Source organism: Oryx dammah, unplaced genomic scaffold, assembly GCF_014754425.2.
Source record: "Oryx dammah isolate SB20612 unplaced genomic scaffold, SCBI_Odam_1.1 HiC_scaffold_3, whole genome shotgun sequence".
Taxonomy (NCBI): Eukaryota; Metazoa; Chordata; class Mammalia; order Artiodactyla; family Bovidae; genus Oryx; species Oryx dammah.
Window position 1 is genome coordinate 96,416,525 of NW_024070187.1, and position 26,971 is coordinate 96,443,495.

At 44.8% G+C, this 26,971-nt stretch overlaps 1 protein-coding gene across 1 annotated transcript in view; it reads right to left on the reverse strand.

The window, feature by feature from the left end:
* The window catches only part of SCD5 (stearoyl-CoA desaturase 5), a 172,510-nt gene that overhangs the window by 70,264 nt on the left and 75,275 nt on the right, over positions 1 to 26,971 (reverse strand). Inside the window, exon 2 of the mRNA XM_040237206.1 lies at positions 697 to 827. Within this exon, the coding sequence (XP_040093140.1) occupies positions 697 to 827 (131 nt within the window). The remainder of the gene's footprint in view (positions 1 to 696; positions 828 to 26,971) is intronic.

Consider the following 26,971-nt stretch of genomic DNA (forward strand, 5'->3'; position numbering starts at 1 on the left):
TTCTCTTCTCCAAGGACTCTTCCCAACCCAGGGATCGAACCTGGGTCTCCTGCATTGCAGGTGGATTCTTTACCGTCTGAGCCACCAAGGACGCCCAGCAACCATCAGAGTAAGAATGAAATCTTGAGTCTTCCTAATCCACACTGAGTAACGGACTTTCATCACAAATCTAAAGCATGACCTCAAGAATATGTGTTGTAGGAGCAACGACGTTGGAGTTAGACTTGCATTGGCCTATCTAGATGTACCATCTTTTAGCCATATAATTAGGAAAGTTCTTTAACATCATGAAGCCTTAGTTTCCTCATCTGGAAAATGGGGACATGCATCACATCTAGCTCGTGGGGTTATGGTGAGGATCAAAGGCAATATGCATATAGCACGCTCAGCATAGAACCTGACCCTCATTAGAGCCAGACAGATGTTGAGGGTTTCAGGGTCATCTTTAGAGCATGGACTCTGGATGAAGGAATCTCCTTTCCTCCTCTGTAGTTTAGCAGGCCTTGGGGCTTAAAACCCCCAGGGAACATTTTACAGTATTAAAAGCCACAAGAAGACAAAAACTTGACACAGGCAGAGAGTGCCTGGGCCTAGAATGGGTGTGGAGGATGCCCACTGGACAGGAAGCGTGCCTGTATCTCCTCCCACACTGCCGTCTGCGCTGAGTCCCTGAGAGTGAGGACCCTCCATTCCCACCTGGAAAGCCATGGAGTTGGCAGCAGCCAGAAATATCCTCAGGGGCAGCTTGGCCTTGTAGGACCTGTGGCTCCACAAACGATGGGCACCAGCTGTCACGCCCAGAGCAGTCAGGAGGAAGCAGAAGTAGGCTGCAAGACACAAGCAGGGAGAGAGTCAGCAGGGGTCGGAGCTTTTAACCTTCCCCCAGCTTTTCCCTCTTCTGAATAGGGATCCATGCGGAATGGTGTCAGAAGCATATGCAGTGTGAAGAATCAATAAGTTTGGAAAAGGCAGGCTTTTTTAAAACTGGTTTTTAGCTTTCCAGTACGAGAGAGACATAGAGAGAACTTTCCTTAAGAAACTGGGACCTTGGAACATCCAGTTTTTCTATGTCAAAGGAATCTATTTCTTGCCAGTCTTGATACAAAATCACAGCCCTAGTAGTGTGCATTTGTCATTCTTACGTGTCCACTCTTGGTGGAGTTGAACTAGATCTCTAATCTTGCTTCTTAATTGGCACCCATGCCAGGATGACTCTTTTAAATGGCAGTGCCCATTTTCAGGGCTCTTCTAAATGGTTTGAAGGAACTCAGGCCAGACCTAAAAGCAATGAAGTCTGGCTCAGGGTCAGTAAGAATGAGACTAAAACTGACATCAAGGACAGCTGAGATTTGTCTTCTAGCACTCCTCACTTATACCATCACCATCACTATGACAGGGCTGGTAGAGATGGCCAGGCAGGGATCTACTTATTTGTTAAAAAATGTTATTGGGATATAATTAATTTATAGTGTTGTGTTAGTTTTAGGTATATAGAAAGTGAATCTATTATGCAAATACATAGATCAACTCTTTTTTAGATTCTTTCCCCACATAGGCCATTACAGAGTATTGAATAGAGTTTCTGTGGCATACAGTAGGTCCTTACTAGTTATCTATTTTATTTATAGACGTGTGTATGTGTCAATCCCAATCTTCCAACTTATCCCCCCCCCACTCTGCTTACCCCCTCAGTAACCATAAGTTTATTTTCTATATCTATAACTCTATTTGGGGTTATAGATAGGTTTGCTCATAGCCTTTTTTTTTAAATTTCATATATAAGTGATATCATATGATATTTGTCTTTTTCTGTTTGACTTCACTCAGTTTAAGAATCTCTAGTTCTATCCATGTTGCTGCAAAACACATTATTTTGGTCTTTTTTGTGGCTGAGTAATATTGTGTTGTATATAGGTACCACATCTTTATCCATTCCTCTGTTAATGGACATTTAGGTTGCTTCCACATCCTGGTTATTGTAAACAGTGATGCAGTGAACACCGGGCTGTATGTACCTGCCGGGAGCCGACACGGGAGATCCCACCCATGACCAGGTCGTGCGGAGAGACCTGATGGGCAAGGCGAGTCAGGTCTCAAGGTGTCCTCTGCCTGAGCTGCTGCTGCTGCTGCATCTAACCCCCCAAAAAACCAGAGTCTGCCTGCTTTACTGTGCTTTCCACTCCTCTGACATTCTCTGGAAAAAGTTAATTTAGGGCTTTAGTCTCCTACATATAAAAAGAATGTCTTGGCTTAACCCCCTCTGATGGCTCTCTAACTTGCCTAACAGGTTCCCCCGGACTTTTGACAATTTGTGAATTGTTTACAGCCCCCCAACCGCGAGAGGCACAAAGCTTAAAGCATCTTAAAGATACAGAGCCTTTTCTAAAGAGCTAAAAATTATACTGGTGATGGGTTTCACTGTTGAGTCAATGACTGCTACCAGGCCTCCATATTTTTTATCTTTTAGGCACCTGAAGGATATTAATCAATGTGATTGGGATATAGAAATAGGAATATAGTAGTTTTGATGTTAGCAACACTAGACTTTTGAGTTAATTACTTTTCTTTGTTATATATCACTGCACTCCTCTTGTATCTTTGCTATGTAAGAATGTAACTTTATTTAGTGTTTTCTGAGAGTGGCACCAGACTTTGGGAAGAACAACACACATAAGTCCTCTGGTTGACCAATCTTTATCAGAAAAGGGCCGTAAAATGTTAATTAGCCTTCTGGCCAGAAGATGATGTAAATCACCTAAGACTTGTGTATACAACTAAGTATGCAGAGAAAAAGCCTGGTCTCGGTAAGAGTCAGGGCTGCTGATGCTACATAATTTTATATTATCCATTAATCTCTATGTACAAAAAAAGGTATAAAAGGCCATTCTGGACAATAGAGGAGGGGCCAGTCACTGGACTGGTTTCCCCCATGTCTCCTCTTTACTCTATTTTCTGGCTGAATTCCCATCTGGGGTGTGGAGGCTCGCCATGTCTACTTACTTGCCCCGGCTTCTAAGATCCACGCGAGAGGGAGCCCAAGGTGGGGCATCCCCCATTATTCAAGAGGACGCCGGTGGCCTACCGTAGATGGTGCAAGCTTCTTGTCTGGAACTTTATTGGCTCTCCATGTAAACCAAGTTCAGCCTCTCTTCTCCACTAAATTTTCCTACTACACTATTTCTTCCTAATCTAATCTTATATTTATAAATAAATAAGTTTTTTCTCACCCACGCCGTCCCCGCTTCGAATTTCCCTGGATCCACCAGGGATGGACCCCGGCATGTATCTTTTCAAATTATGGTTTTCTCCAGACATATGCCCAGCAGAGGGTTTCTGGATCATATGGCAGCTCTATTTTCAGGTTTTAAGGACAATCCATACTCTTCTCCAGAGGGGCTGTGCTAGTTTACGTTCCCACCGACAGTGTAGGAGAGTTCCCTTTTCTCCACGCTGGGTGGGAATTTTCTTAAAGTCAACCTACAGTGGAGCTTATTATCTGCCACACATTTAAATATATTATCTTAAGTCTTCATAACATGTGTTAGCATCTCATTTTACAGCTGAGAAACTAAATCTCTGAGTTAAATCCTTCATATAAATCAAAGTCAGCCTGGTTCTAAAGCCTCTGCCCAGAGACCCCATGCTGCCCCTACGTGGTGGTGGTGATTTGTTCTTTGTACAGTACTTGGGAAAGGTTGAGGGCATGGTAGAAAGGAAACCAAAAATCACAATTCCTTAGATTATTCTCCTCTCCTTTTGGCAACAAGAATGTTTTAAAGCAATGTTCCCACAAAATGCTAAATGTCTTACTTGAATTATCTTATTAAAACATAGCAAACAACCCTTATAGGTCTATATTATTATTGAGTCAGAGGCTTAAAGAAGTTAACTAATTTCCCAGTATCACAAGGTTGGGGAGTGTCTTTGCTAAGAGTCAAACTTGAGTGTCTGAACCAAGAACAGAGTACTTTGCCTCTATATTTTTCTTTGCCTCCGGGAGATATCAGGTAAATTTTATCTTCATTTTTCTACACCCTCCTGGAGAAGGACATGGCAACCCACTCCAGTACTCTTGCCTGGAGAATCCCATGGACAGAGGAGTCTGGCAGGCTACAGTCCCTGGGGTCGCAAGAGTCAGACACGACTGAGTGACTAAACCACCACCACCACTTATATACCCTACATCCTTAACACATACATGCTAAGTCACTTCAGTCATGTCTGACTCTTTGTGACTCCATGGACTACAGCCTGTCAGGGTCCTCTGTCCATGGAATTCTCCAGGCAAGAATACTGGAGGAGGTTGCCATTCCTTTCTTCAGGGGATCTTCCCCACCCAGGGATCGAACCTAGGTCTCCTGCATTGCGAGAGATTCTTTGCTATCTGAGCCATCAGGGAAGCCCAACGTCCTTAATATTGGATCTCAATCTAAATTTAAAAGTGAGCTGCTTCCTTATTAGAGGGGAGAGTCCTGAACTAGGTTATATGTAAGCAGGGTCAGACAGATAGTCCTAGACAATTGTTTCTACCACTTAGCACATACAAGGCCCTCTATAAGGAAGTGTCAAAGACCAAGTGACCAGCTGTGAGTAGATACATGAGTAGTCATGAATGGTACCCAGGCCAAGTTCTTAGGAAGGCCCTTGTAGGACTTCTTTGGAAGTATTACTATGGCAACTTCAGTGTCAATATACGTAGTTAAAGGGAGCACAATACTATAGCTTCCAAAAGTCAAGCCTGACTGATCTTGACCCTGATATTTATATGGGTCTAAAAACAAGACTCACCCTTGGCACTAAGATTAATGAGTCTGAGTACATGTGGTTTTCATGAACTCGACAAATTCTTCCTTCCTTGAAAGGTTGAAAACAAAAAGCAACAATCTGCCCATAAATCACAGAAAGTAGAGTAAATAAAACACTCTAACCTCTTTTGTTATCATAATTTACCCTTGGTCATGAGTCCATGAAATGGACAGCTATTTCCCATGTCATCCCTGGCCTTCGTGGCTCTGCCAATAATTTTTTTTCTGTCAAGTGAAATCTATGATGGAAAAAATCACCGTGACCCTATCTTGCCAGTGGGCTAAGACACTGAACGTTGAGTGCAATAAGATGAATTCCCCAGGCTCCATGAAACATATTGGCCTTAAAGCAATCCTTCCAAACCATGGTTCTCAGGGTCTTGCCATGACTATGGCATTGTCTTGTCCTTTTCAAGATCTTCAGTATTTCAGGAGCCGTTTACCTTGTTGATCTGCTCATGTCTGGGCCCCTGACAATGGGTTTGAGTCAGAGCCTGCACTGGGCAGTAGTGGTTATTGGTTTCCCATGGTCCTTCTTTTGGCAACAAGAATGTAGCTGTTTGACCCAGGCCTTGGCCTTGCATTGTACCCCCATCTACCTTGTTCTGGGACTACAAACCTGACCCAAGCTTTCTCTCTTCTGGCTTAAAGACTAATGCATGATTGAAACAGCAAAGAATGAGGCCTGGAGAGCAAGATGTGAAGATGACAGACAGAGCCAGCTCTGCAAGAGAAGGACAGCTGTCTGCACTGAGCCACTGGTTGGAGGCCCTGGAGTTCTACAGTTGTTCTTTTCATCCTTTGAGCCTCCCCAGTATTCCTCCCAGTAATGTGAGCCAACAAATTCCCTTTTCTTGCTAGTTTGCACTAGATTTCTGATAACTAAAATTCTGCAGAACATCTTGGAAAGAAAGCAATCTTTTGGTCATAGTCCAAATGAGGACAAACAACAAAAATCTTGGGCTGGTTATGAGGCTTTATGGGATGTTCCATTTAACAAGTCTCAGTTTTCCTACTTTGACAGGGCTAATTGGAGAGATTCTTAACCTCTCTTCTATGAGGTTTGTGCTCCAAAATCACTGCAGATGGTGACTGCAGCCATGAAATTAAAAGACGCTTACTCCTTGGAAGGAAAGTTATGACCAACCTAGATAGCATATTCAAAAGCAGAGACATTACTTTGCCAACAAAGGTCCGTCTAGTCAAGGCTATGGTTTTTCCTGTGGTCATGTATGGATGTGAGAGTTGGATGGTGAAGAAAGCTGAGGGCTAAAGAATTGATGCTTTTGAAGTGTGGTGTTGGAGAAGACTCTTGAGAGTCCCTTGGACTGAAAGGAGATCCAACCAGTCCATTCTGAAGGAGATCAGCCCTGGGATTTCTTTGGAAGGAAGGATGCTAAAGCTGAAACTCCTGTACTTTCACCACCTCATGAGAAGAGTTGACTCATTGGAAAAGACTCTGATGCTGGGAGAGATTGGGGGCAAGGAGGAGAAGGGGACGACAGAGGATGAGATGGCTGGATGGCATCAGGACGTGAGTCTGAGTGAACTCCGGGAGATGGTGATGGACAGGGAGGCCTGGTGTGCTGTGATTCATGAGGTTGCAAAGAGTCGGACACAACTGAGTGACTGAACTGAACTGAACTGAATATCCAAACACGTTTCAATGAATGCTGGCTAGTTGGCTCTGAGGTAGTGAATAATCAGATACAGAATTGAGGACTTTGAAAAAAAAAAGGAGTAATGGGCAGTGTCAATAACTTTACCAAGTAACTCATACCTCACAGAGCAAAGTGCTAAAGTAATTGAAACTGGACTCACAAAATCACAGCACAGTAAGAAACACATGGATTGGTCTATATGCAAATAAGAGTCACCAATTCTGGTTAGCTGAAGCCAAAAAGACATGTATTAAATAGATATTAAGTAGTCTATGGAATACACGAGGAGGTGGCAGGATAGGGTTTTGGTTCACAGCCTCCAAGACGGCGCCAGTACTGCCTACCTCCTTCAATTCATGGCCTTGTGTAGTCTTCTCCCCTTGAGTAACTTTCTTCTAACCAAAGGCTCATAGCAACATTGAGGGAATATCAGTTCCATTATTTGGTTACAAAAGATATGACTTCTATTTTGCTAGCGGATTCTTTCTTCCCTTGGTTTTGGTGAACTAAGCTGCCATATTGGGGAGGCTAAGCTGGCAAAGAACTCAGGGTGGCCTTCATCCACCAGTCAGTGAGGAAATAAGGCCCTCAGTTCAACAGTCCTCAAGGAACCAAGTCCCGCCAACAACAGTGTAAGTGAGCTTGGCAGGAGCTCTTTCCCCAGTCAAGCTTTCAGTTAAGACCACAGTCCTGGCCAGCACACTGCTGCCTTATGAGAGATCCTGAAGCAGACAGTCCAGCCTAGCTGAATCTGGATCCCTGCTCCATATAAACTATGAGAAAACGAATCTATGTTGTTTTAAACCGCTGACTTTGGGAGTACTTTGTTCTGTAGCTGAAAGTGATTAATATAAGACCTGAATAGGAAACTTCCCATGAGGGAAGGAAGGTACAGTCTAAATCCCAGTTTAAGAATGGTTTGTCATCTATAGGGATGGGCAGTAGATTCAAGTTGCATGGGGTGGGGGCAGGGAGGAGAAGCATGGGGTGACTGCTAATAGGTATAGGGTTTTAGGGGCTAAAAAGTGATAAAAATGTTCTGAAATTTATTTTGGTGACTGTTACACAAACCTGTGAATATACTTAAAATTAATGAATCGCACATTTTGAATAGTTGAGTTGTATGGTTTGAGTTATATAGCTCAATAAAGTCATTACTAAAAAAATGACTGTGCTTCTATTAGATTTTATTATTATGTATATTTTCTCAGTGTAAATAAAATAGACATGTCACAAAAGAATATAGGACAAAACAAAGAAAAATCAACCATTTACCTATATATATTCATTATATATATGGGGTATGCATATTTGTTATAGATTAATAATGCTATACAGGATGGACACTTGCTACCAGTGGGCACACATATCACACCATGGACCCTTAAGTCTTCCATAGCTGCCAAGAAGAGAGTCTGTTTGACCCTACACCTATGCATGAATCTATCCAGACCAAATATTCCAAGGCAGAATCTCCTACTTGCCAGTGTTTGGATCACAGTCCACGCTCTACCGACAGAAGAGAGAGAATCTGTGGTTTCTTTGGCTTCCATGGTGGAAGGCAGTCTCTCACCGATCTGGATTCCTCTGTTGCAGCAATGTGTGGAAAATAACTGAAGTGACCCTATCTGGACCACAAAACCAGAGAACAGTCCAGAGTGGGAGAAATGTATATATATATATATATGCTGCTGCTGCTGCTGCTGCTGCTGCTGCTGCTGCTAAGTTGCTTCAGTCATGTTCGACGCTGTGCAAACCCATAGATCGCAGCCCACCAGACTCCCCCGTCCCTGGGATTCTCACGGCAAGAACACTGGAGTGGGTTGCCATTTCTTTCTTCAATGCATGGAAGTGAAAGTGAAGTCAGTCACTCAGTCCTGTCTGACTCCTAGCAACCCCGTGGACTGCAGCCCACCAGGCTCCTCTGTCCATGGGATTTTCCAGGCAAGAGTACTGGAGTGGGTTGCCATTGCCTTCTCCGATATGCATACGTATGTGTGTGCTAAGTCACTTCAGCCATATTGGACTCTTTGCAACCCTAAGGACTGTAGCCCACTAGGCTCCTCTGGAATTCTCCAGGCAAGAATACTGGAGCAGGTTGCCATTTCCTTCTCCAAGGGGTCTTCCCGACCCAGGGATCAACCTTGCATCTCCTGCATTGGCAGGCGGGTTCTTTACCACTAGCACCACCAGGGTATGTATATTCATTATATATATGGGGTATATATATGGGGTATGCATATTTGTTATATATTAATAATGCTATACAGTAGGTCCTTGCTCTCTGTTTATTTTGTATATAGCAGCATGTATAGTGTGGGCTTTCCTGGTGGCTCAGATGGTGAAAAATCTACCTGCAATGAAGGGGATGCAGGTTTGATCCCTGGGTGGGGAAGATACCCTGGAGAAAGAAATGGCAACCCACTGCAGTATTTTTGCCTGGAGAATTCCATGGACAGAGGAGCCTGTTGGGCTACAGTCCATGGGATCTCAGAGTCGGACATGACTGAGTGACTCTTTCACTTTATTTTCAGTTCAGTGTGTATAGTACATCTTAAAATAACCTCTTTTCGTTCACCCTCAAATACTTTGCACACATAAGATCATTGCAATCTCTATTACGGGATCAATAAAGATGAAAAAATCGGTATTTGGGGACAGAGTGTGCAAAAAGAAGTTGGTTTCTATAATTTCTTAAATGAGTGCACAGTAAAATTCCAATTAAAAAAAGAAAAATGCACTGCACCGCTTAACAGTATCAGCAGGGAGGCTGGAGAAGGGGGTCTGCTCTCACTGCCTGCCTGCCATGGACCCGCACTTTACCAATATGTCTAACTTTATTGTTTTGTTTCTATGTGGTAGATATCTAATCCCCATTTCACAGATGTGTAAAACTGAAGCCCAGAGCCTAAACGCCTCGGGATCTCACAAGGACAGAGCTGGGGCCCAAAAACCAGCTCAGTCTAGCCCAAGCCCTCTCCCCTGGTGCCAGGGTAGCCAGCCCTGACTGCCCACCGCAGTCATCCGGGATCTTTAACATTTGAGAGATCCATAGGGCCCAGTGAATCAGAGATGAGGGCCCACGGAGCAGAGATCTCTCTCTGGAGGGGACTGTGATGCACAACTGGGGCTGAGAAACCACCGCCTTGTAATGTACATCCTCCCTTAGAGACCAGCTGTTCCCATCCCTTGAACTTACAAATGGAGAAACTAAACCCAGAGTGCACTGCACTCCCTCCAAGCCCCCCACCCCATCCCATGCTGACTCCCGCGGGGCTTGGTAAATGCTCAGCGGTTTGGGAGCAGGAGACCCCAAGCTGTCCTTTCACGTGAACCCAGGCCGCCTGTGCTCTTCTCCTGGCGGCTCCCTTTGATGGTGTGAGATGATCCCCAGGTCCCCTCGCTGGAGGCTTTGGGTATGCAGGGGGGCCCAGGTGGGAGAACCCAAGCTTGCAGGGACTTGTCTTCCACCAGGGAAGCAGGGAGGTGAGGCGGGGGCCAGGAATCAGAGGGTGAAGGCTCCTGGCGACAGGGCCACATGCAGGGGCAGCGGTGGGGAGGGCAGGGGCGGGGCAGAGCCTGCATGGGAGAAAACAGCGCACTTGGATATCTGCCTTTTTGGCTCAAGTGTTTTGAAGGTCACTTTGGGGCTCTGGCCAACAAATGATTGTTTCTCTTCTCCAATCTTTCCTAGATTTGGCAGATCAGTGGAGAAAAGCAGACACAGCCACAGATGAATCGAGACATACACACAGAGATACATATACACATATGAGTAAATAATGCAGACTTCCTAGTGGTAAAGAACCCACCTGCCAATGAAGGAAATGGGTCGGGAAGATCCAAAGGAGAAGAGAGTGGCTACCCACTCCAGTATTCTTGCCTGGAGAATTACATGGACAGAGGAGCCTGGCAGGCTACAGTCCACGGAACGGTGGAGTCAGACACGACTGAAGCGACTTAGCACGTATCCCTGGTGGTCCGGTAGTTAAGAATCCACCTGCCAATGCAGGGGACAGGTGTTCGATCCCTGGTTTGGGAAGATCATACATGTGAGGAGGCACCTAAACCCGTGGGCTACAACTACTGCCCGCCTAAAGCCTGTGCTCCACAATAAGAGAAGCCACAGCAATGAGAAGCCTGTGCACCGGCAACTAGAGAGCAGCCCTCATTCGCAGCAACTAGAGAGCAACCCTCATTCGCAGCAACTAGAGGAAGCCTACGTTCAGCAAGGTGCTCAGCAAGGAAGACCCGAGGCAGCCAAAAATAAGTGAGTTAATAGTAGAAAAGGAATCTTTCTCTGGGCTTTATATCTTTATCCCTAAAATGGAGAAAGTCTTTGCAAAAAATAAAATAAGTAAATGATGGGCACTATAGCATTATGGTTAAGATGAACCTGGGCTGAATCCCTGGTATATCACCTATCAGTGTGACTTTATCTCTAAACCTTGGTTTCTTCATCCATAAAATGGGAACACAGCCCGGCCTAGAGGCTTGCCGTAAGGACTGAACGCAGCCGTGAATGTACAGTGGGAGCCAGGCCTGGCAAGCAGCCCTGGCAGGTGCTACTGCCCCAGTATGAACGCCAGCCCACTGCCTCTGAAACTAGCCCTTTCCCGGTTAACCCCCTGTAAAGACACCCACGCTGTTTATCACTCTGAGCTGGAGATTCTCAAGAGGATGGGCAATCTCGCCTACTCCCTTTCCTGAGACCTTTAGCAAAGACTCCAGACTGTTCGTTATCACAAACCACAGCTGGAAGGGTGTTCCTGGCATCTAGTGGGTAGAGGCCAGGGATACTGCTGAGTAGTCAGCAATGCCTGCGACAAAGAGGGACCACAACCAAAATGTCAGGCGTGCCGAGGTAGAGAGTCCTGTTCTAGTTTCCTGGGGCAGTTCTCGAAACCTAGTGTGACTACACTGGCCTTGCTTCCTCACACCTCTGACTTCATGGGGAGTTATAGGAGTAACTCATGTTTCACATACACACATAATATAATGTAATGCAACGCAATATAGGCCAAAAAGTTTGTTGAGGTTTTCTGCAACATCGTATGGAAAAACTGGAATGAACTTTTTGGCCAACCCAATGTAATATAACATATGATAAATAAGCTGAAAGCAAAGAACTAGGACAAAAAGTCACATGGTTCTTGAACTTTAAAGGGCCAGCAGTCTCGCTAAAAAGCAGATGCCCAGCTCCACTCTCAGAGATCCAGCAGGTCTGGGGAGAGACCCCGAAGTTTTGTTTCTAACACATATGCAGGCGGCGCTGGTGCTGTTGGTTCAGGGTCTGAGTGTTTAGCCCATCCACCAGTGAGTGAGTGGCTGACCCACCAGATGTGAGAGAGAGGGGCTAATAAGGGGCTGGCCCTCTAGGGCCACTCACCTCATGAGACGCTGTAACAAAGAGTTGCAATTAGACCTTAGGTCTTCCAGTGAAAGGTTTGGATTTATAACACTTGAGATTCTGAGGCAATTTCCTCCTAGATACTATTTGAACATTTGACTCGAAATCAGAACATTTTAACAAGGTCATGAGAACTGTGGGCTTAGAGGCAAAGGGCTTCTTTTGACTATTAAACCTTCCAAATTCTGTTGTATTTTAAAAAATTGAGTTGATTTACAGTGTTGTTTTAGTAATTCCAGCATATGGCACAATAACCAACAGCCTTTGTGATCCCTGCCTCCTTCCTCTTCGCCACCTTCTCCTCTGCGACACCACGGGCTGCAGGCGTCTTGAAGGAAGTGCCCACATCTTCTAGATTCAACGGAAAGGGAACAGAACAGAAGGGAGAAGATAGATTTCACAGGTACTGCCTATTTTCCTCCAGCATCCTTCCTGCCTTCAGTTAGGCTCACTTAGACTGTTCTGAAGTCCTGGGCAAAGCCTCCTTTTCCTGGTTGATTTACAAAATATATGACAAGTAGTATAAAAGTCACAGCAGATCACGAACAACCACAAAGTACAGCATAGCATGTTTCCTCTCTGCTGTTGCACCCTACTTTCTATTCAGTTCAGTCGCTCAGTCGTGTCTGACTCTTTGCGACCCCATGAACTGTAGCACGCCAGGCTTCCCTGTCCATCACCAACTCCCAGAGCTTGCTCAAACTCATGTCCATCGAGTCGGTGATGCCATCCAACCATCTCATCCTCTGTCGTCCCCTTCTCCTCCTGCCCTCAATCTTTCCCAGCATCAGAGTCTTTTCTAATAAGTCAGTTCTTCACATCAGGTGGCCACAGTTGGAGTTTCAGATTCAGCATCAGTCCTTCCAATGAATACTTAGGATAGGCTGGTTTGATCTCCTTGCAGTCAAAGGGACTCTCAAGAGCCTTCTCCAGAACCACAGTCTAAAAGCATCAATTCTTCAGTGCTCAGCTTTCTTTATAGTCCAACTCTCACATCCATACATGACTACTGGAAAAACCATAGCTTTGACTAGATGTACATTTGTTAACAAAGTAATGTCTCTACTTTTTAATATGCTGTCTAGGTTGGTCAGTTTCTTCCAAGGAGCAAGCATCTTTTAATTTCATGGCTGCAGTTACCATCCACAGTGATTTTGGAGCCCCCCCAAAATAAAAGTCTGTCACTGTTTCCATTGTTTCCCCATCTATTTGCCATGAAGTGATGGAACCAGATGCCATGACCTCAGGTTTTTGAATGTTGAGTTTTAACCCATCTTTTTCACCCTCCTCTTTCACTTTCATAAACAAAAAAGAAGGTAAGCATTCGAGTCTTTTCCAGGACCTCATTCTGTATCCACAGGTGTCACTTCAGGTACTCAGGCTAAGCCAGGCATCCCTGTTAGATGCTCTCTGGCCCTCTGTGTTTTCCAACATGTAAATCATCACATTGTAATTAAACAAGGAATTGTTCATCTAATACCATCTAAAACATAAACTCCAGGAGGGCAGGAATCTTGTCTGTCCTTGCATGTATTGTCAGCTGGTACTTGTGTAACTATTATAATTATATAATGTATGTATATAATTGTATAACAACTCTTTGTGACCCTATAGACTATACAGTCCATGGAATACTCTAGGCCAGAATACTGGAGTGGGTAGGCTTTCGCCTCTCCAGGGGATCTTCTCAACCTAGGGATTGAACCCAGGTCTCCCGCATTGCAGGTGGATTCTTTACCAGCTGAGCCACCTAGGAAGCCCAAGAATACTGGAGTGGGTAGCCTATCCTTTCTCCAGCAGATCTTTCCAACCCAGGAATTGAATTGAGGTCTCCTGAATCGCAGGCAGATTCTTTACCAACTGAGCTATCAGGAAAGCCATTATAACAACTTCAGTTCAGTTCAGTTCAGTTCAGTCGCTCAGTCGTGTCCGACTCTTTGCGACCCCATGAATCGCAGCACGCCAGGCCTCCCTGTCCATCCCCATCTCCCGGAGTTCACTCAGACTCACGTCCATCGAGTCCGTGATGCCATCCAGCCATCTCATAGCTAGGGAAAAATATGCAACCATGCTATTGGTTTCACTTTAAAATTCATAAACCATAATTATAGTTCAGCTTGCATATTACCCAGAAATCATATTACTTTCCCCTGGTCCATATGGGCTCCCTCCCTCCTAGACAACTGTTTCTTACCTGTTCTGATCACTTTGCCCAGCCCCCCGCCAGTCTCCCTCCCCCACCTCATATGATAGCACTGCTTCTGTTTGAGGGCAGAACTTCCCCAGGCCCCACCACCTCTACCCACTTGCCCTTCAGCGCCTGAGCCTGTGCACCCTGCATTTCTCCATTCCTACAGATGGCCAGTCCACGCATCCTTTAAGGCCGGCCTTTTCTTGTGCATCTTATCCATTCCATCCTACTCAGTTGCTCTGCCATTTACCCCTCTCTCTGCATCAGGAATACCCTCTTACTATTCCCATAGCCTACAATCAAGCTGTTATTTCTCTCATTTTAAGAAACAAAAATAAAAAAACCTCTGTTGACACTCTCCCCCCAACTAGAACCTCCTCGCCTTCTCTGTTCCTCTTTACACAGAATTCATCAATGGCTTGTCTCTTGATTGTGGATTACAGATCTTCACTTCCGATCCCAATCAAAACTGTTCCCACCAGCCCAGCCAAAACAGACATGGTCCCTTTGCTTGTGGGCAATCTCTAGATGTATATTAAGAAAGTCAATATGTGGGTGATGAACACAGTGAAGGATAGGCAGAGGTGCTACTGGAGCCCCCAAAGGAGGGACTGACGTTCCACGCAGAGGTGACATTGTGCGCAAAGGCACAGAGGCTCCTGGGAGGAGCCCTGCCAAGTGGCAGGGTCTGGCTCCTAGTAGAGGATGTGGAGTGAAATGAAATGCAAAAAACAGGCAGTGACCCGACCAGGAAGGTGCTTAACGTTATAAAGAATTTAATCTTGAGGACAAGAGGGTTCCACTAAAGAATGTTACATGGTCAGGGATTTCCCTGTGGTCTGGTGGTTAAGAATCTATCTGCCTTGTAGGGCAGGGGACGTGGGTCCTATCCCAGTTGGGAGAACTAAGGTCCCGCATGGCATGGGGCAACTAAGTCCTCACACTGCAGCTAGAGAGCCTGCACGATCTAGACCGCATGCTCCACACCTGGAGAAGCCCGTGTGCACAGCCAGAAGCAGAAAGCCTGCACGCCGAAACGAAGAGCCCTCTCGACCAGTAAATGAACAAAATTTAAAAATACCGTTATATGATCAAGTTTAGAATGACAGATGTGAACATGTTATGGAAGATGGAATCTAGTAGGCTGAAACTATCCCTTGTGCTGAATACTCTCCAAGAGCCCTTGCAGACACACACCTTCTCTTTTTTTGCTGTTCTGTGCCCTCGGAGGCTGGCCTCTATCAGCTGGACCAAAGGGCTCCTTCTGGAGCTGGACTAGCTGCATCAGGATTACTTGAAGAGCTTTAAAATCTATACACATCTTCCAGATCCTTATGCCCACGAGGCTGGAGTACGGAACTCCAGATGGTCCAGTTATATAGCCAATTATGGGAGTGATGGACAAGGAGAGTGACAAACAAGGAGAGTGCTCCTTAAACTAATGTGCCCATCAATCACCTAGCGCATGCGTACGCAGTCCCTCAGTCGTGTCTGACTGTCCTACCCCACAGACTGAAGCTCGTCAGGCTCCTCTGTCCATGGGATTCTCCAGGCAAGAATACTGGAGTGGGTAGCCATTTCCTTTTCCAGGGGATTTTCCCAACCCAAGGATCAAACCCAGGTCTCCTGTGTCTCCTGCATTGCAGGAGGATTCTTTACCCACTGAGCCATCTGGGAAGCCCCATAAATCACCTAGGGGTTTTATTAAATTGCCGATACTAATCCAGTAGGTCTGGGCAGAGCTAGAGATTCTGCATTTCCAACCAACTCCCCGGTAATGCCACTGCTATTATCCCAGGGACTACACTTCAAGTTGCAAGACACTGGGTAACTCCTGCAAAGAGTTTAGGACCAAGGAAACCCAGCTGCTCCTCTTAGCTTCTTATGCAAGCAAAAGGATGTTTAGGACAGAAGCCCAGGAGCTGGGTCTCATCTCCCTACCCACAACCGGTGCTCACTCTTCCTACCTTCTCTTCCTTGCCTTCTTTCTTTTCTCGGGTACAGAGTGAAACCGTTTATTTATTTAAATTTATTTTTTATCTATTATTTTTTCACTGCACCGTGCAGCATGTGGTTCTTAGTAGTTCCCTAACCAGGGATTGAACCCATGCACTCTGCAGTGGGGAAGCTTGAAGTTTTAACCACTGAACTGCCATGGAAATCCTTATTTCAGGTAGATTTCAAAATTTAAAAGACAAGAAAAGGGCTGCCTTCAAAGCATCACTAGAACAATTCCATGACATAAAAACACAAGAACTGAACTGCTTAAAGAACAATGGCTGAAGACATCTGCGCACTGCAGTACCACCAGGGCTTGGTGTGGAAGAGGTCTGATTAAAGAAAAAGGGTCCCTGGATATGAATAAGAATTTGTTAAACTGAATCTTAAGAGCTCTTAATCATCACTGAATGGTGTTGACAGCCTTTCCTCTGAAGCAAAGTATGTAAAACATGTTGACCAAGCTGAATTGTTGCGGGAAGAGAGGAGAAGAGGAGTTTATTTTCTTTTGGTTCTTAAGAAAATGTCAGAAACTTAACACTGTTCCGCTTCCAGTTCATTTCTAAAAATATTTGGCATCTAATGCAAGTGGCCACATGTATAAGAAGAGCTATATTTGGAGCTGTCAATCATGTAACATTTTACTAGACATGCAAAAAACATAAAAATCAGGATTATTTTATGATTTTATGATTTATCAATATTTGTTCAGTATGACACCACCCTAATGGCAGAAAGTGAAGAGGAACTAATAAGCTTCTTGATGAAGGTGAAAGAGGAGAGTGAAAAAGTTGGCTTAAAACTCAATGTTCAAAAAACGAAGATCATGACATCCAGTCCCATCATCTCATGGCAAACAGATGGGGAAACATTGGAAACAGTGACAAACTTTATTTTCTTGGCCTCTAAAATCACTGTGGATGGTGACTGCAGCCATGAAATGAAAAGATGCTTACTCCCTGGAAGAAGAGCTATGACCAACCTTGACAGCATATTAAAAAGCAGAGACATTACTTTGCTGATAGTGGTCTGTATAGTCAAAAGCTATGGTTTTTCCAGTAGTCATGCACAGATGTGAGAGTTGGGCAGTAAAAAAGGCTGAGTGCTGAAGAATTGATGCCTTCGAACTGTGATGTTGGGGAAGACTCTTGAGAGTCCCTTGGACTGCAAGGAGATCCAACCAGTCCATCCTAAAGGAGATCAGTCCTGACTATTCATTGGAAGGACTGATGCTGAAGTTGAAGCTCCAGTCCTTTGACCACCTGACACAAAGAGCCAACTCATTAAAAAAGGCCCTGATGCTGGGAAAATTTGAAGGCAGGAGGAGAAGCGGGCAACAGAGATTGAGATGCTTAGATGGCATCACTGACTCAACAGACATGAGTTTGAGCAAACTTATGAAAAGAGTGAAGGACAGGGAAGCCTGGTGTGCTGCAGTCCAAGGGGTCACAAAGAGTCAGACATGACCAAGCGACTGAAAAACAACTCGACACTGAAGCAAGTCCTTGAGAGAGAACCATTTCAGAGCAGAAACTAGCTCAGAATGGGATCTTTGCAGCGTGGCTTCCTGCTCCCTCTGTGCTTCTTACTTTCTTGTTCAAGACTTCTTGTTATTGTTTAGTCAGTAAATCATGTCCGATTCTTTGTGACCCCATGGACTGTAGCCCACAAGCCTCCTTTATCCATGGGATTTTCCAGGCAAGAATGCTGGAATGGGTTGTCATTTCCTCCTCCAGGGGATCTTCCTGGATCAGGGATCAAGCCCACAGCTCCTACATTGGCAGACAGATTCTTTACCACTAAGCCACCAGGGAAGCTCTCAAGACTTCTCTCCCTCAAATAACACAAACCTTCTTTGGGATGGAGGGGATCATTTATTAGGTGTGGGAATCAGAGCTCATTGGAATGGTTCATGGAAAATGCTGGCTCTTTATATAGAGAAGTGCGGGGGTGCTCAGATAAATCCGAGAATTCACAAGTGAATTGCTTGACTGTCTTTTCTTAGCTGGGGATGGAGGGATACCATCTTACTTTTTTTTAGTCTTAGTTCCCTTATCTATGAAACACACAAGCTAACAAAAGACTATCTCAGAAAGTTATCGTGAGACAAATAAAAAATATATATAAGGTGGTTTTAACAAATAGTAATATCTTAATCAACATTACTGAAAACACCATTATTCTTATTGCTAGGCAAAGATTTTCAGACAGAGGAAAGTAAGCAGGGTCTTCAGAGGAAAGGTGCCCCAAGTTTCAAAGCAACAATTTTCCTTACGCTGATTCTCAGCCCTCCCAGCTTCTTGGAGGTGAATTTGGCAAAAGCAAGGAGAGTTCATGATACAGAGTAACTCCCATCATTCCCTCCCTCCCTCTCACTTACTCTCTCTCTCACACACAGTCAAAATCAGGAGAAAACTAATAAAATTAGAATTAGAGATAACTGAATACAAAGAGAATAGTGCACGGCACTATAGGCACACTGAACTTCCTTTTTCATTAATTATTCAGTTGTGATTTTTCTCCTGGGCAATAACTGCATGTGTGTAAGAGAGAGGAGAGAGAGAGTGAGACAGAGAGGATTCATATATATCATATTGTTCTAAGTATATGCACACTCATTAATGTCTTTAACCATAAATAGGAAACTGCAATACCTAAAATGTCAATCCCCCTGAAGGAAGGAAGACCAAAATTTAGAAACAGCACCCAAACTGGCCATTTGAGGGAACTGGAAAAAAAGAATAATTTCGGCCCTTCTCATCTGAATTATCCAGGTACTTATGAGTTTTCATTCTCTCTCTCCCCTAACAAGCTATTTATTTCCCTACAGGGATTAAGACAGCCAGGGGTTGAAGCCCGCGCCAGAGGCTTAGGCAGGCGTCAGCAGGCATTAGCAGCAGTGAACCATGAAGGTGTGTCAACCAGACCCTCAGAGGGCTGAGTGCTGGGCCTGGAGGGGTGTCTCGGAGGAAAGTTCTGCCAGGAGAAGCCCAAGGCACCTCTGTTGCTTTGATGTCTGAGCCCTTTGAAGGGCAGGGAATTAAAGTGAAGAGTAGGGAAAGCTTCTGGGAGCCACAGCTCTCTGTCTGTCTTCATTCCTCCCCAAGGATCTCCTTCCTGTCTTCATTCAGTCTTCTGATCAGGGAAGAGTCCTCCCCAGGGCTCCACGTGAATACAGTTGGCTTGGAACAAACCTCCCCACGGAGCAGCCATAGGACAGAGACAAAACCCATTTGGCGGTGGAAGTGCCTTGATGCCCCCAAAGGGAAAAATGACGAAACACAGTCTTTCCAACATTATTTTACCACAATAATGTTTCTGCCTTAAAGAAATGAGTTAAATTTTTCATAAGACAGCATTCTATCAAGACACCAAGAAATCTCCTTCGACTCTGATTGTCAACCACATCCTCAGGGCAGCCTGACCTAGTTCACGAGCTCCAGTCTCAAGAGATTCCTTCACACATTTCTATTCCTGCCAAGTGTCCTTAAGTTATTGTGAATAACCCAAGGCGGGTTGGGTTTGTCTTTTCTTTGCAGCATAATCCAGGGCCTGATTTTCTGATCATCACAGGTTCTGAAGCAAAAAGTCCAACCTGATTTTATAAGTTGCCTTAGCAAAATATTTGGTTCTTTCCTTCCTCGACAAGCACACACCAACGCCTTCTGTGTGCCTGGCTGTCTAGAAGGTACTCAGCATGGAAATGGTCAATAGCCGTTCCCCAGGAGCCTCATGGCAGGACAACTCCTCAAACTGGCAGCCCTGAGGCCACAATCAGCCCACAGATTAAAAAAAACAAAACAAAACTGAAAATTAAAAATACAGGATCTCAGGATATTCCTGGGTGGTCCAGCGATTAGGACTCTGTGCTTCCCCTGCAGGAAGTGTGGGTTCCATCCCTGGTCGGGGAACTAAAATCCCACATGTCCAGTGGTGTGAAAAGCAAAAGGATTTCAAATTTTATTTATTTATTTGTTGTTGTTGTTCAGGTGCTAAGTCTTGTCTGGCTCGTTTGTCCCTCCGAGGCTGTAGCCTGGCAGGTTCCATGGGATTTCCCAGACAAGAATACTGGAGTGGGTTGCCATTCCCTTCTCCAGGGGCTCTTCCTGCCCCAGGGATCGAGCCGGTGTTTCCTGCATTGCAGGCAGATTCTTTACCAACGAGTCACCTGGGAAGCCTATTTATTACGATTATTTTTATTGAAGTATAATTGATACACAATATTGTATTAGTTTCAGGCGCTTCCGTGGTGGCTTAGAGTAAAGAGTCTGCCTGCAATGTGGGAGACCCAGGTTTGATCCTTGGGTTGGGAAGATCTCCTGGAGAAGGAAATGGCAACCCACTCCAGTATTCTTGCCTGGAAAATCCCATGAACGAAAGAACCTGGAGGGCTACAGTCCATGGAGTCACAAAGAGTCTGACATGACTGAGCGACTAACACACACCAGGCATACAGCATAGTGATTAAAAAATTTAAAGGCTATATTCCATTTATACTTATCATAATACATTGGCTGTATTCCCCGTTGCTATACAATATATCCTTATACCCTTGACCTTAGCCAAAAGGCCTAGAAGCAATATCCTTATGGGTTATTTATTTTATATATAGTCTTTTTGTAATCATAGGATTTTTTTTTAATTGGAGGATAACTGCTTTACAATGTTGTGTTAGTTTCTGCTGATTCAAAATTTAAAATTTCAGTTTCTACCTTCTTCTGAAAAATAGAGAGACCTGGAAACATCAGGAGCTAAATGGCCTTTCCTTTCTGACACCACCCCCACTAACCACGTACACAAGGACACAGTAGGGTCAACCGTCTTCGCTTATCACCCACCCAGCCTCTGATCTGGAGTAGGGCCATGGCCTTATCTGCTAGGCACAGAAGACACAGCTCTGAAAGTCCACAATATATTTTCTTCAGAAGGAAAACAAACATAACAGTAAATATATAATAATGAATCCAGCCTAGGTTATATGTGTCTTTATACCAGCAGTTATAAAATATAATTTCTAATTTTTCTGATGGCAGAAGGAGCCCATAACAGCAAAAGTCATAACCAAGCCCAGTCCCTGATATACTCCCGCCGATAAACAGATTTTGAATCTGCATTTCAAAATCTGTTTCCCAAAGAACCCAACCTGAGATCCCAATGAGTAATGGATTCTGGCAAGAATCATCAGTGGATGCTGTTATGAGTTGAACTCTGTCCTTCCAAAATTGATGTATTGAATTCCTAACTCCCAGATGCACCCAGAATGTAACCTTACATAGAGTCTTTACAGATGGAATGTGTAGGACAGGATAGGCCCTGATCCAGTATGCTGCTGCTGCTGCTAAGTCGCTTCAGTTGTGTCCGGCTCCGTGCGACCCCATAGACGGCAGCCCACCAGGCTCCCCCGTCCCTGGGATTCTCAAGGCAAGAACACGGGAGTGGGTTGCCATTTCCTTCTCCACTGGTCCAGTATACTGGTGTCCTTATAAGAAGAGGAAATCTGGACCCACAAGCACACACAGAGGGAAGACAAATAAAGTGAAACAGCCCCCTGCAAGCCAAGGAGAGAAGCCTGGAACAGACTCTTCCCTCGGGGCCCTCAGGAGGAACGAACCCTGCCAACATCTTGATTTTAGGCTTCTGGCCTCCAGAACAGAGGAACAATACACTTCTGTTGCTTAAGCCACCCTGTCTATGGTTCTTTGTTATAGCAGCCCTACCAAACTAATACAGATACTCAGATAATCAGATCAGAGGAGTGATGCAAAGCAGGATACCCTCAAGGTCTCAGAGCATCACCCCTGGGACTGCAGACTAATTGTGAAGCAGAAAATAAAAGTTTACAAAGGAGGAATCTGGCACCTAACCAAGAAATTTAGCATCGGGAATGGTGGAAGAACTTGACATTAAATGTCTTTTGACATGATGAATATGAAGCACATCGCATCACCCTGGAGGAACTGCTGTCACCTAGGCTTAACTTTAATCTCCATATGCTTGTATTCTCAGCTCCTGGTATACAGAAAGTAGGGAGAAAAGAAAACAATCAAACAACTCCAAATGTGGGACATTCTACAGAAAAAACTGTCCTCTTCAAAACATTTATGTCAAAGTTGAGAGCCTTTTCTAAAGAGAGAGAATAAATATCAAATGGGATGCAATAATCTTGATTAAATCTGGAGTCAAAAAATAAATTTAAAAAGATATTTTGAGAACTGGAGAAATTTTAATATAAAGGAGATAGATTATTATTAAGTTATGATAATATCCTTATTTTTAGGGGATGCATGTGGAATTATTTAGGATTAAAGCACCACAACATGTGTAACTTAGTTTTAAAGCAGTGGTCCTCAACATTTTTGGCACCAGGGACTGGTTTGGGGGAAGACAATTTTTCCATGGGCCAGGGTGGTGGAGGTGGGAGGCAATGGTTTTGGGATGATTCAAGCGCATTACGTTTATTGCACACTTTATTTCTATTATTATTACATCAGCTCCAGCTCAGATCATCAGTATTAGATCCCAGACCTTTTAAATGACTGAGAAAAAAAATTAAAGATAAAGCAACTGTGGCAAAATGTTAATAACTGTCAAATTTGGTAGCAGATGTGCTGGTGTTTACTGTACTATTCTTTAAAATTCTCTGTATTTGAAAATGTTCACATTAAAAGTTTGGACGAAACAAATGTCACTGAGAGCCAAAACACAGACACTAAATGTCAACTTTCTTCTTTTGCTTCACACATTAACATACCAACCAGTTGAACACAGAGGGCCAGCATGTGGGAATATAGGTTAAACCTTGCTTTGTGCTGGCTTTATGATATTCAGAAATTAAATATATTCATACTTAACGAATCCTCCTGCAATGCGGGAGACCCTGGTTCGATCCCTGGGTCAGGAAGATTCCCCCTGGAGGAGGGCATGGCAACCCACTCCAGTATTCTTGCCTGGAGAATCCCATGGGCAGAGGAGCCTGGAGGGCTACAGTCCATGGGGTCACAAAGAGTCAGACATGACTAAGCGACCACTGCACTTTTCAGCTCACAATTAAGCAGGCTGTAAGATAAGTGGGGAATGCAAAGCCAGATAACAAGAAATATTGTAAAAAGATGTACAGGTGGCTATGCTTCTGTCTCCTTCTGATCCTTTCTGAGTCTCAGTTTCCTCATCTGTAAAATGGGGAGGATAAAACAAATCAGGAAGGATTGTTTTCAGGGTTAAAGATGAGGGATGCCCAGTGGCTGACACACAGTAGATAGGTGATAAATATCCTCTGAACTGCTGTTATTACTCTGACTGTGAGTGGCGGGGGCAGCCAGCAGCAGCAGGAAGGTGAAAAGCTAGACATCCTGGCCCGAGCGCCTGTCCTCCAGGTGGTGCTGGGCTGTACTGCCTCTGAGAGAAACTGTACGTGCATTTTCTTCTAATGAACACAACAAGGGTAACCAAAAGGGCAGTTCACTCTCCTCCAGGCAGAGAAAAGTGGACACACATTCTGTCTACATTTCAGATGGCACACTTCATATTTAGGATAATAATCAGGCAGAACTCAAGAGGAGTTTCCTTTTTTTCTTTTTGTAATTGGAGTATAGTTGCTTTACAGTGGTGTCTTAGTTTCTGCTGTACAGCAAAGTGAATCCTCGAATATCTGTCCCATCTGGATCACCGCAGAGCACTGAATAGAGTTCCCTGTGTTATGCAGTAGGTCTCTCAGTAGGTTCTCAATCTCAAATAGATTGCTATCTGTTTTATACATAGTAGTGTCTTCCCTGGTGGCTCAGATGGTAAAGAATCTGCTTGCAATGCGGAAGACCTGGGTTTGATCCCTGAGTTGGGAAGATCCCCTGGAGGAAGGCATGGTAACCCACTCCAGTATTCTTGCTGGAGAATTCCATGGACAGAGGAGCCTGGAGGGCTACAGTCACTGGGGTCGCAAAGATTTGGACGTGACTAAACCACTAACACTTTCCGTGTATATATGCCAACCCCAATCTCCCAATCTATCCCACCTCCCAGACTTGCCCCTCAAGAGGGGTTTCTCAAAGATCTGTTTTAACAAAAAAGAAAAATTAAGTTAAAATAGTTCCACAAGAAAGAGGCCAAAGTTTTCCTGTAATCTATGTCAAGACCTTGTAATGCTGTATTGCTTAAAACAAAAACAACTTTCCTGAGCTTTAGAAGAGAAAGAAACTTTTCCACTTTACATGCAATGTAGATGACGTTAGGCTATTTTCGGAATGGAAGGTGCCGAAGGACAAAGGCTTTTGATGTTTCAAATAAAATCTTGAATGTGAATTCAACTCAAACCCCAAGAGAGCTGTCACTCCCCATCAGCCGACACTAATTTTCCGAAGGTAAAATCCAAATCCCAGTTTTCTTTTCATTTCACCATCAGCTACTCAAAGTACCTCCATGGTACCTTTTTGTCTTGCCTAGCAAACACAAATGACAGCTCTGGGTGGCAGGGTTTTTTTTCCCCCATTTGTTATTGTGACAGCTTTAGCTCATCCATGAAAATTCTAAGACATGACGCCTTGTGAAGATAAAGCCCTTTTCCAGAGGCATTTGATTTGGGTCCAAACCTAAGGGGAGCAGCATACAAGTGACAAGATGAGTCACAGAAAAAAAAAAAAAAGTGAGGAAAAGCCACCTGAAAGGTTGACGAGCTTCTGAAGCTCCCAGGGGCCTGAACCAAAGGAGTGGAGACAGCGTCCTTCCCAAAGGCTCTTAGAGGCACAGGCAAGCTACTTTCTGCTACCAGCATGTCTGTTACTAAAAAATAACCCTGAATTTTCACAGCAAGGCTAATAGAACTCTCCCAACCAGGCAAATTTGAATTACTCAGACCCTGAGTGGAAAAAAATGGTTATTTTTATTCTGCTTTTAAGGAGGCAGCTGTTTATTTATTTAATAGAGACTTGCAGTAAAATGTGTTACTCACTGCAATGTCGAACACAGACACAGACAGAACTGAAGCAAATTTTCAGAAAACAATCCTTGCGTGCCTGATTACTTGTATCTGACTCTTAGTCGTGTCTGGCCCCACAGACTGTAGCCCACCAGGCTCCTCTGTCCATGGAATTCTCCAGGCAAGGATACCGGAGTGGGTTCCGGCATCATTCCCTTCTCCAGGGATATTCTTGACCCAGGATTTGAACCTGCATCTCCTGTATCTCCTGCATTGACAGGCGGCTTCTTTACCAGCTGCGCCACCTGGGAAGCCCCCAAATAATCCTTAAAATATGCAGTGCACTGATACTTTCTGTTTATAATTTTTAAAATGTTGGTCACGATTCAAACTAAAGTTTCATACCATCTACTAGGTTACAATGTGCTGTTTGAAATACACTGGGCTGGATGAAGCCTGGGCCTCTTGGTACAGTCCTGTCACATCTTAACCCTCCTCACCCAGTCCCTTTCCCTAGGAGCTGCCAGAAACCCACCTTGATTGGTCAAGAAAAACAAGACAGCTTTTCTTTTTCCTCTGCATTGCCAAAGTCCTGAAGGGCATCCATCATAGAGGCTGACCCATGTCTAATGGGGGAGGGGGTGTCTATTTTCCCTTACAGGAATAATGAATGGTGAGTTACAGAAGGGGAAACTCCTTCTTGTGTCTGAGACTCTTGGGTTCACATCTAAGTGAAGAGAGACTTCTCCACCAGAAGACCCATCAGGTCCTCCACTCACGTGTCCTCACCCTTGGATTCACGGGAAACCTGAGCTTGACCTCAGGACGTAAGGATTTGGGTGCCACAGTGATAGGCAGTGGACGTGCCACGGAGTTGCCCACTTGCGGAACATACACCCTGCACTGTCTCTGGAAGAGTCCATGGAGGGAGGCCAGCCTTCCTGATCACAGAGAGTGGTGCCCTGTGCACCCCAGCCCCACGGCTGAACACTCAAGAGAGGCACTTGTCTCACCCTATCTTTTCTTAGGGGGCATATGTGAGATCTGGGCTGCCCTGGTGGCTCAGATAGTAAAGAATCTGCCAGCCATGTGGGAGACTCAGTCGGATCCCTGGGTTGGAAAGATCCCCTGGAGGAAGGCATAGCAATCCTCTCTTGCCTGGGGAATACCATAGACAGAGGAGCCTGGTAGGCTATGGTCTATGGGGTTGCACTTTCACTTTCGCTTTTTCTCATGTAGGCTCTTAGTTCCCTGACTAGGAATTGAACCGTAGCCCCCTACACTGGAAGCATGGAGTCTTAATTACCAGACCGACAGGGACACCCCATATCCTCACCCTCTTTGAGTGTCCAGGCCCCACCTGAGGGCTCCTCAAGTCAGGGGTTATGGCTCACACGCACCCCCAGCCTCTGTGAACGTCCCTCCTTTCATCTTCCAGGGAGAGGGCCTGCTCTAGGCTTTGGTTCCCTTTTGGTTGTTTTGAGAACTAATGGTCCTTCCTGTCTGCCCCCTTAGACATCCCCTAGCGGTCAGTCAAGAGTGCTCTGACTCCACAGGTAAATCCCTCACCGTCTGGTGCTCCCCTGGGAGTGTCCCAGACCAGACTTTCCCTGGTCTGGGAAAGTCCAGCTGCTCTCAGTGTCTCCTCTTTGGCCTTGAGCTTTTTTGTGAGCAAGACTGTCTCTCATCTCTGCACCGTTTGCCACCCTGCATTAGTCCAGAAGTTTAGGCCAGTTAAGAATCATCATTCTGAATGTACCTATGCAGGTCCTGTTTTTGTCTCCTTGTCCCTTTTTTTTCTGTAACATATTCTGTTGTTGCTGTTCAGTTGCTCAGTTGTGTCTGACTCTTTGCGACCCCATGGACTGCAACATGCCAGGCTTCCCTGTCCATCACCAACTCCCAGAGCTTGCTCAAACTCATGTCCATTGAGTCGGTGATGCCATTCAACCATCTCATCCTCTGTCATTCCTCTCCTCCTGCTTTCTATCTTTCCCA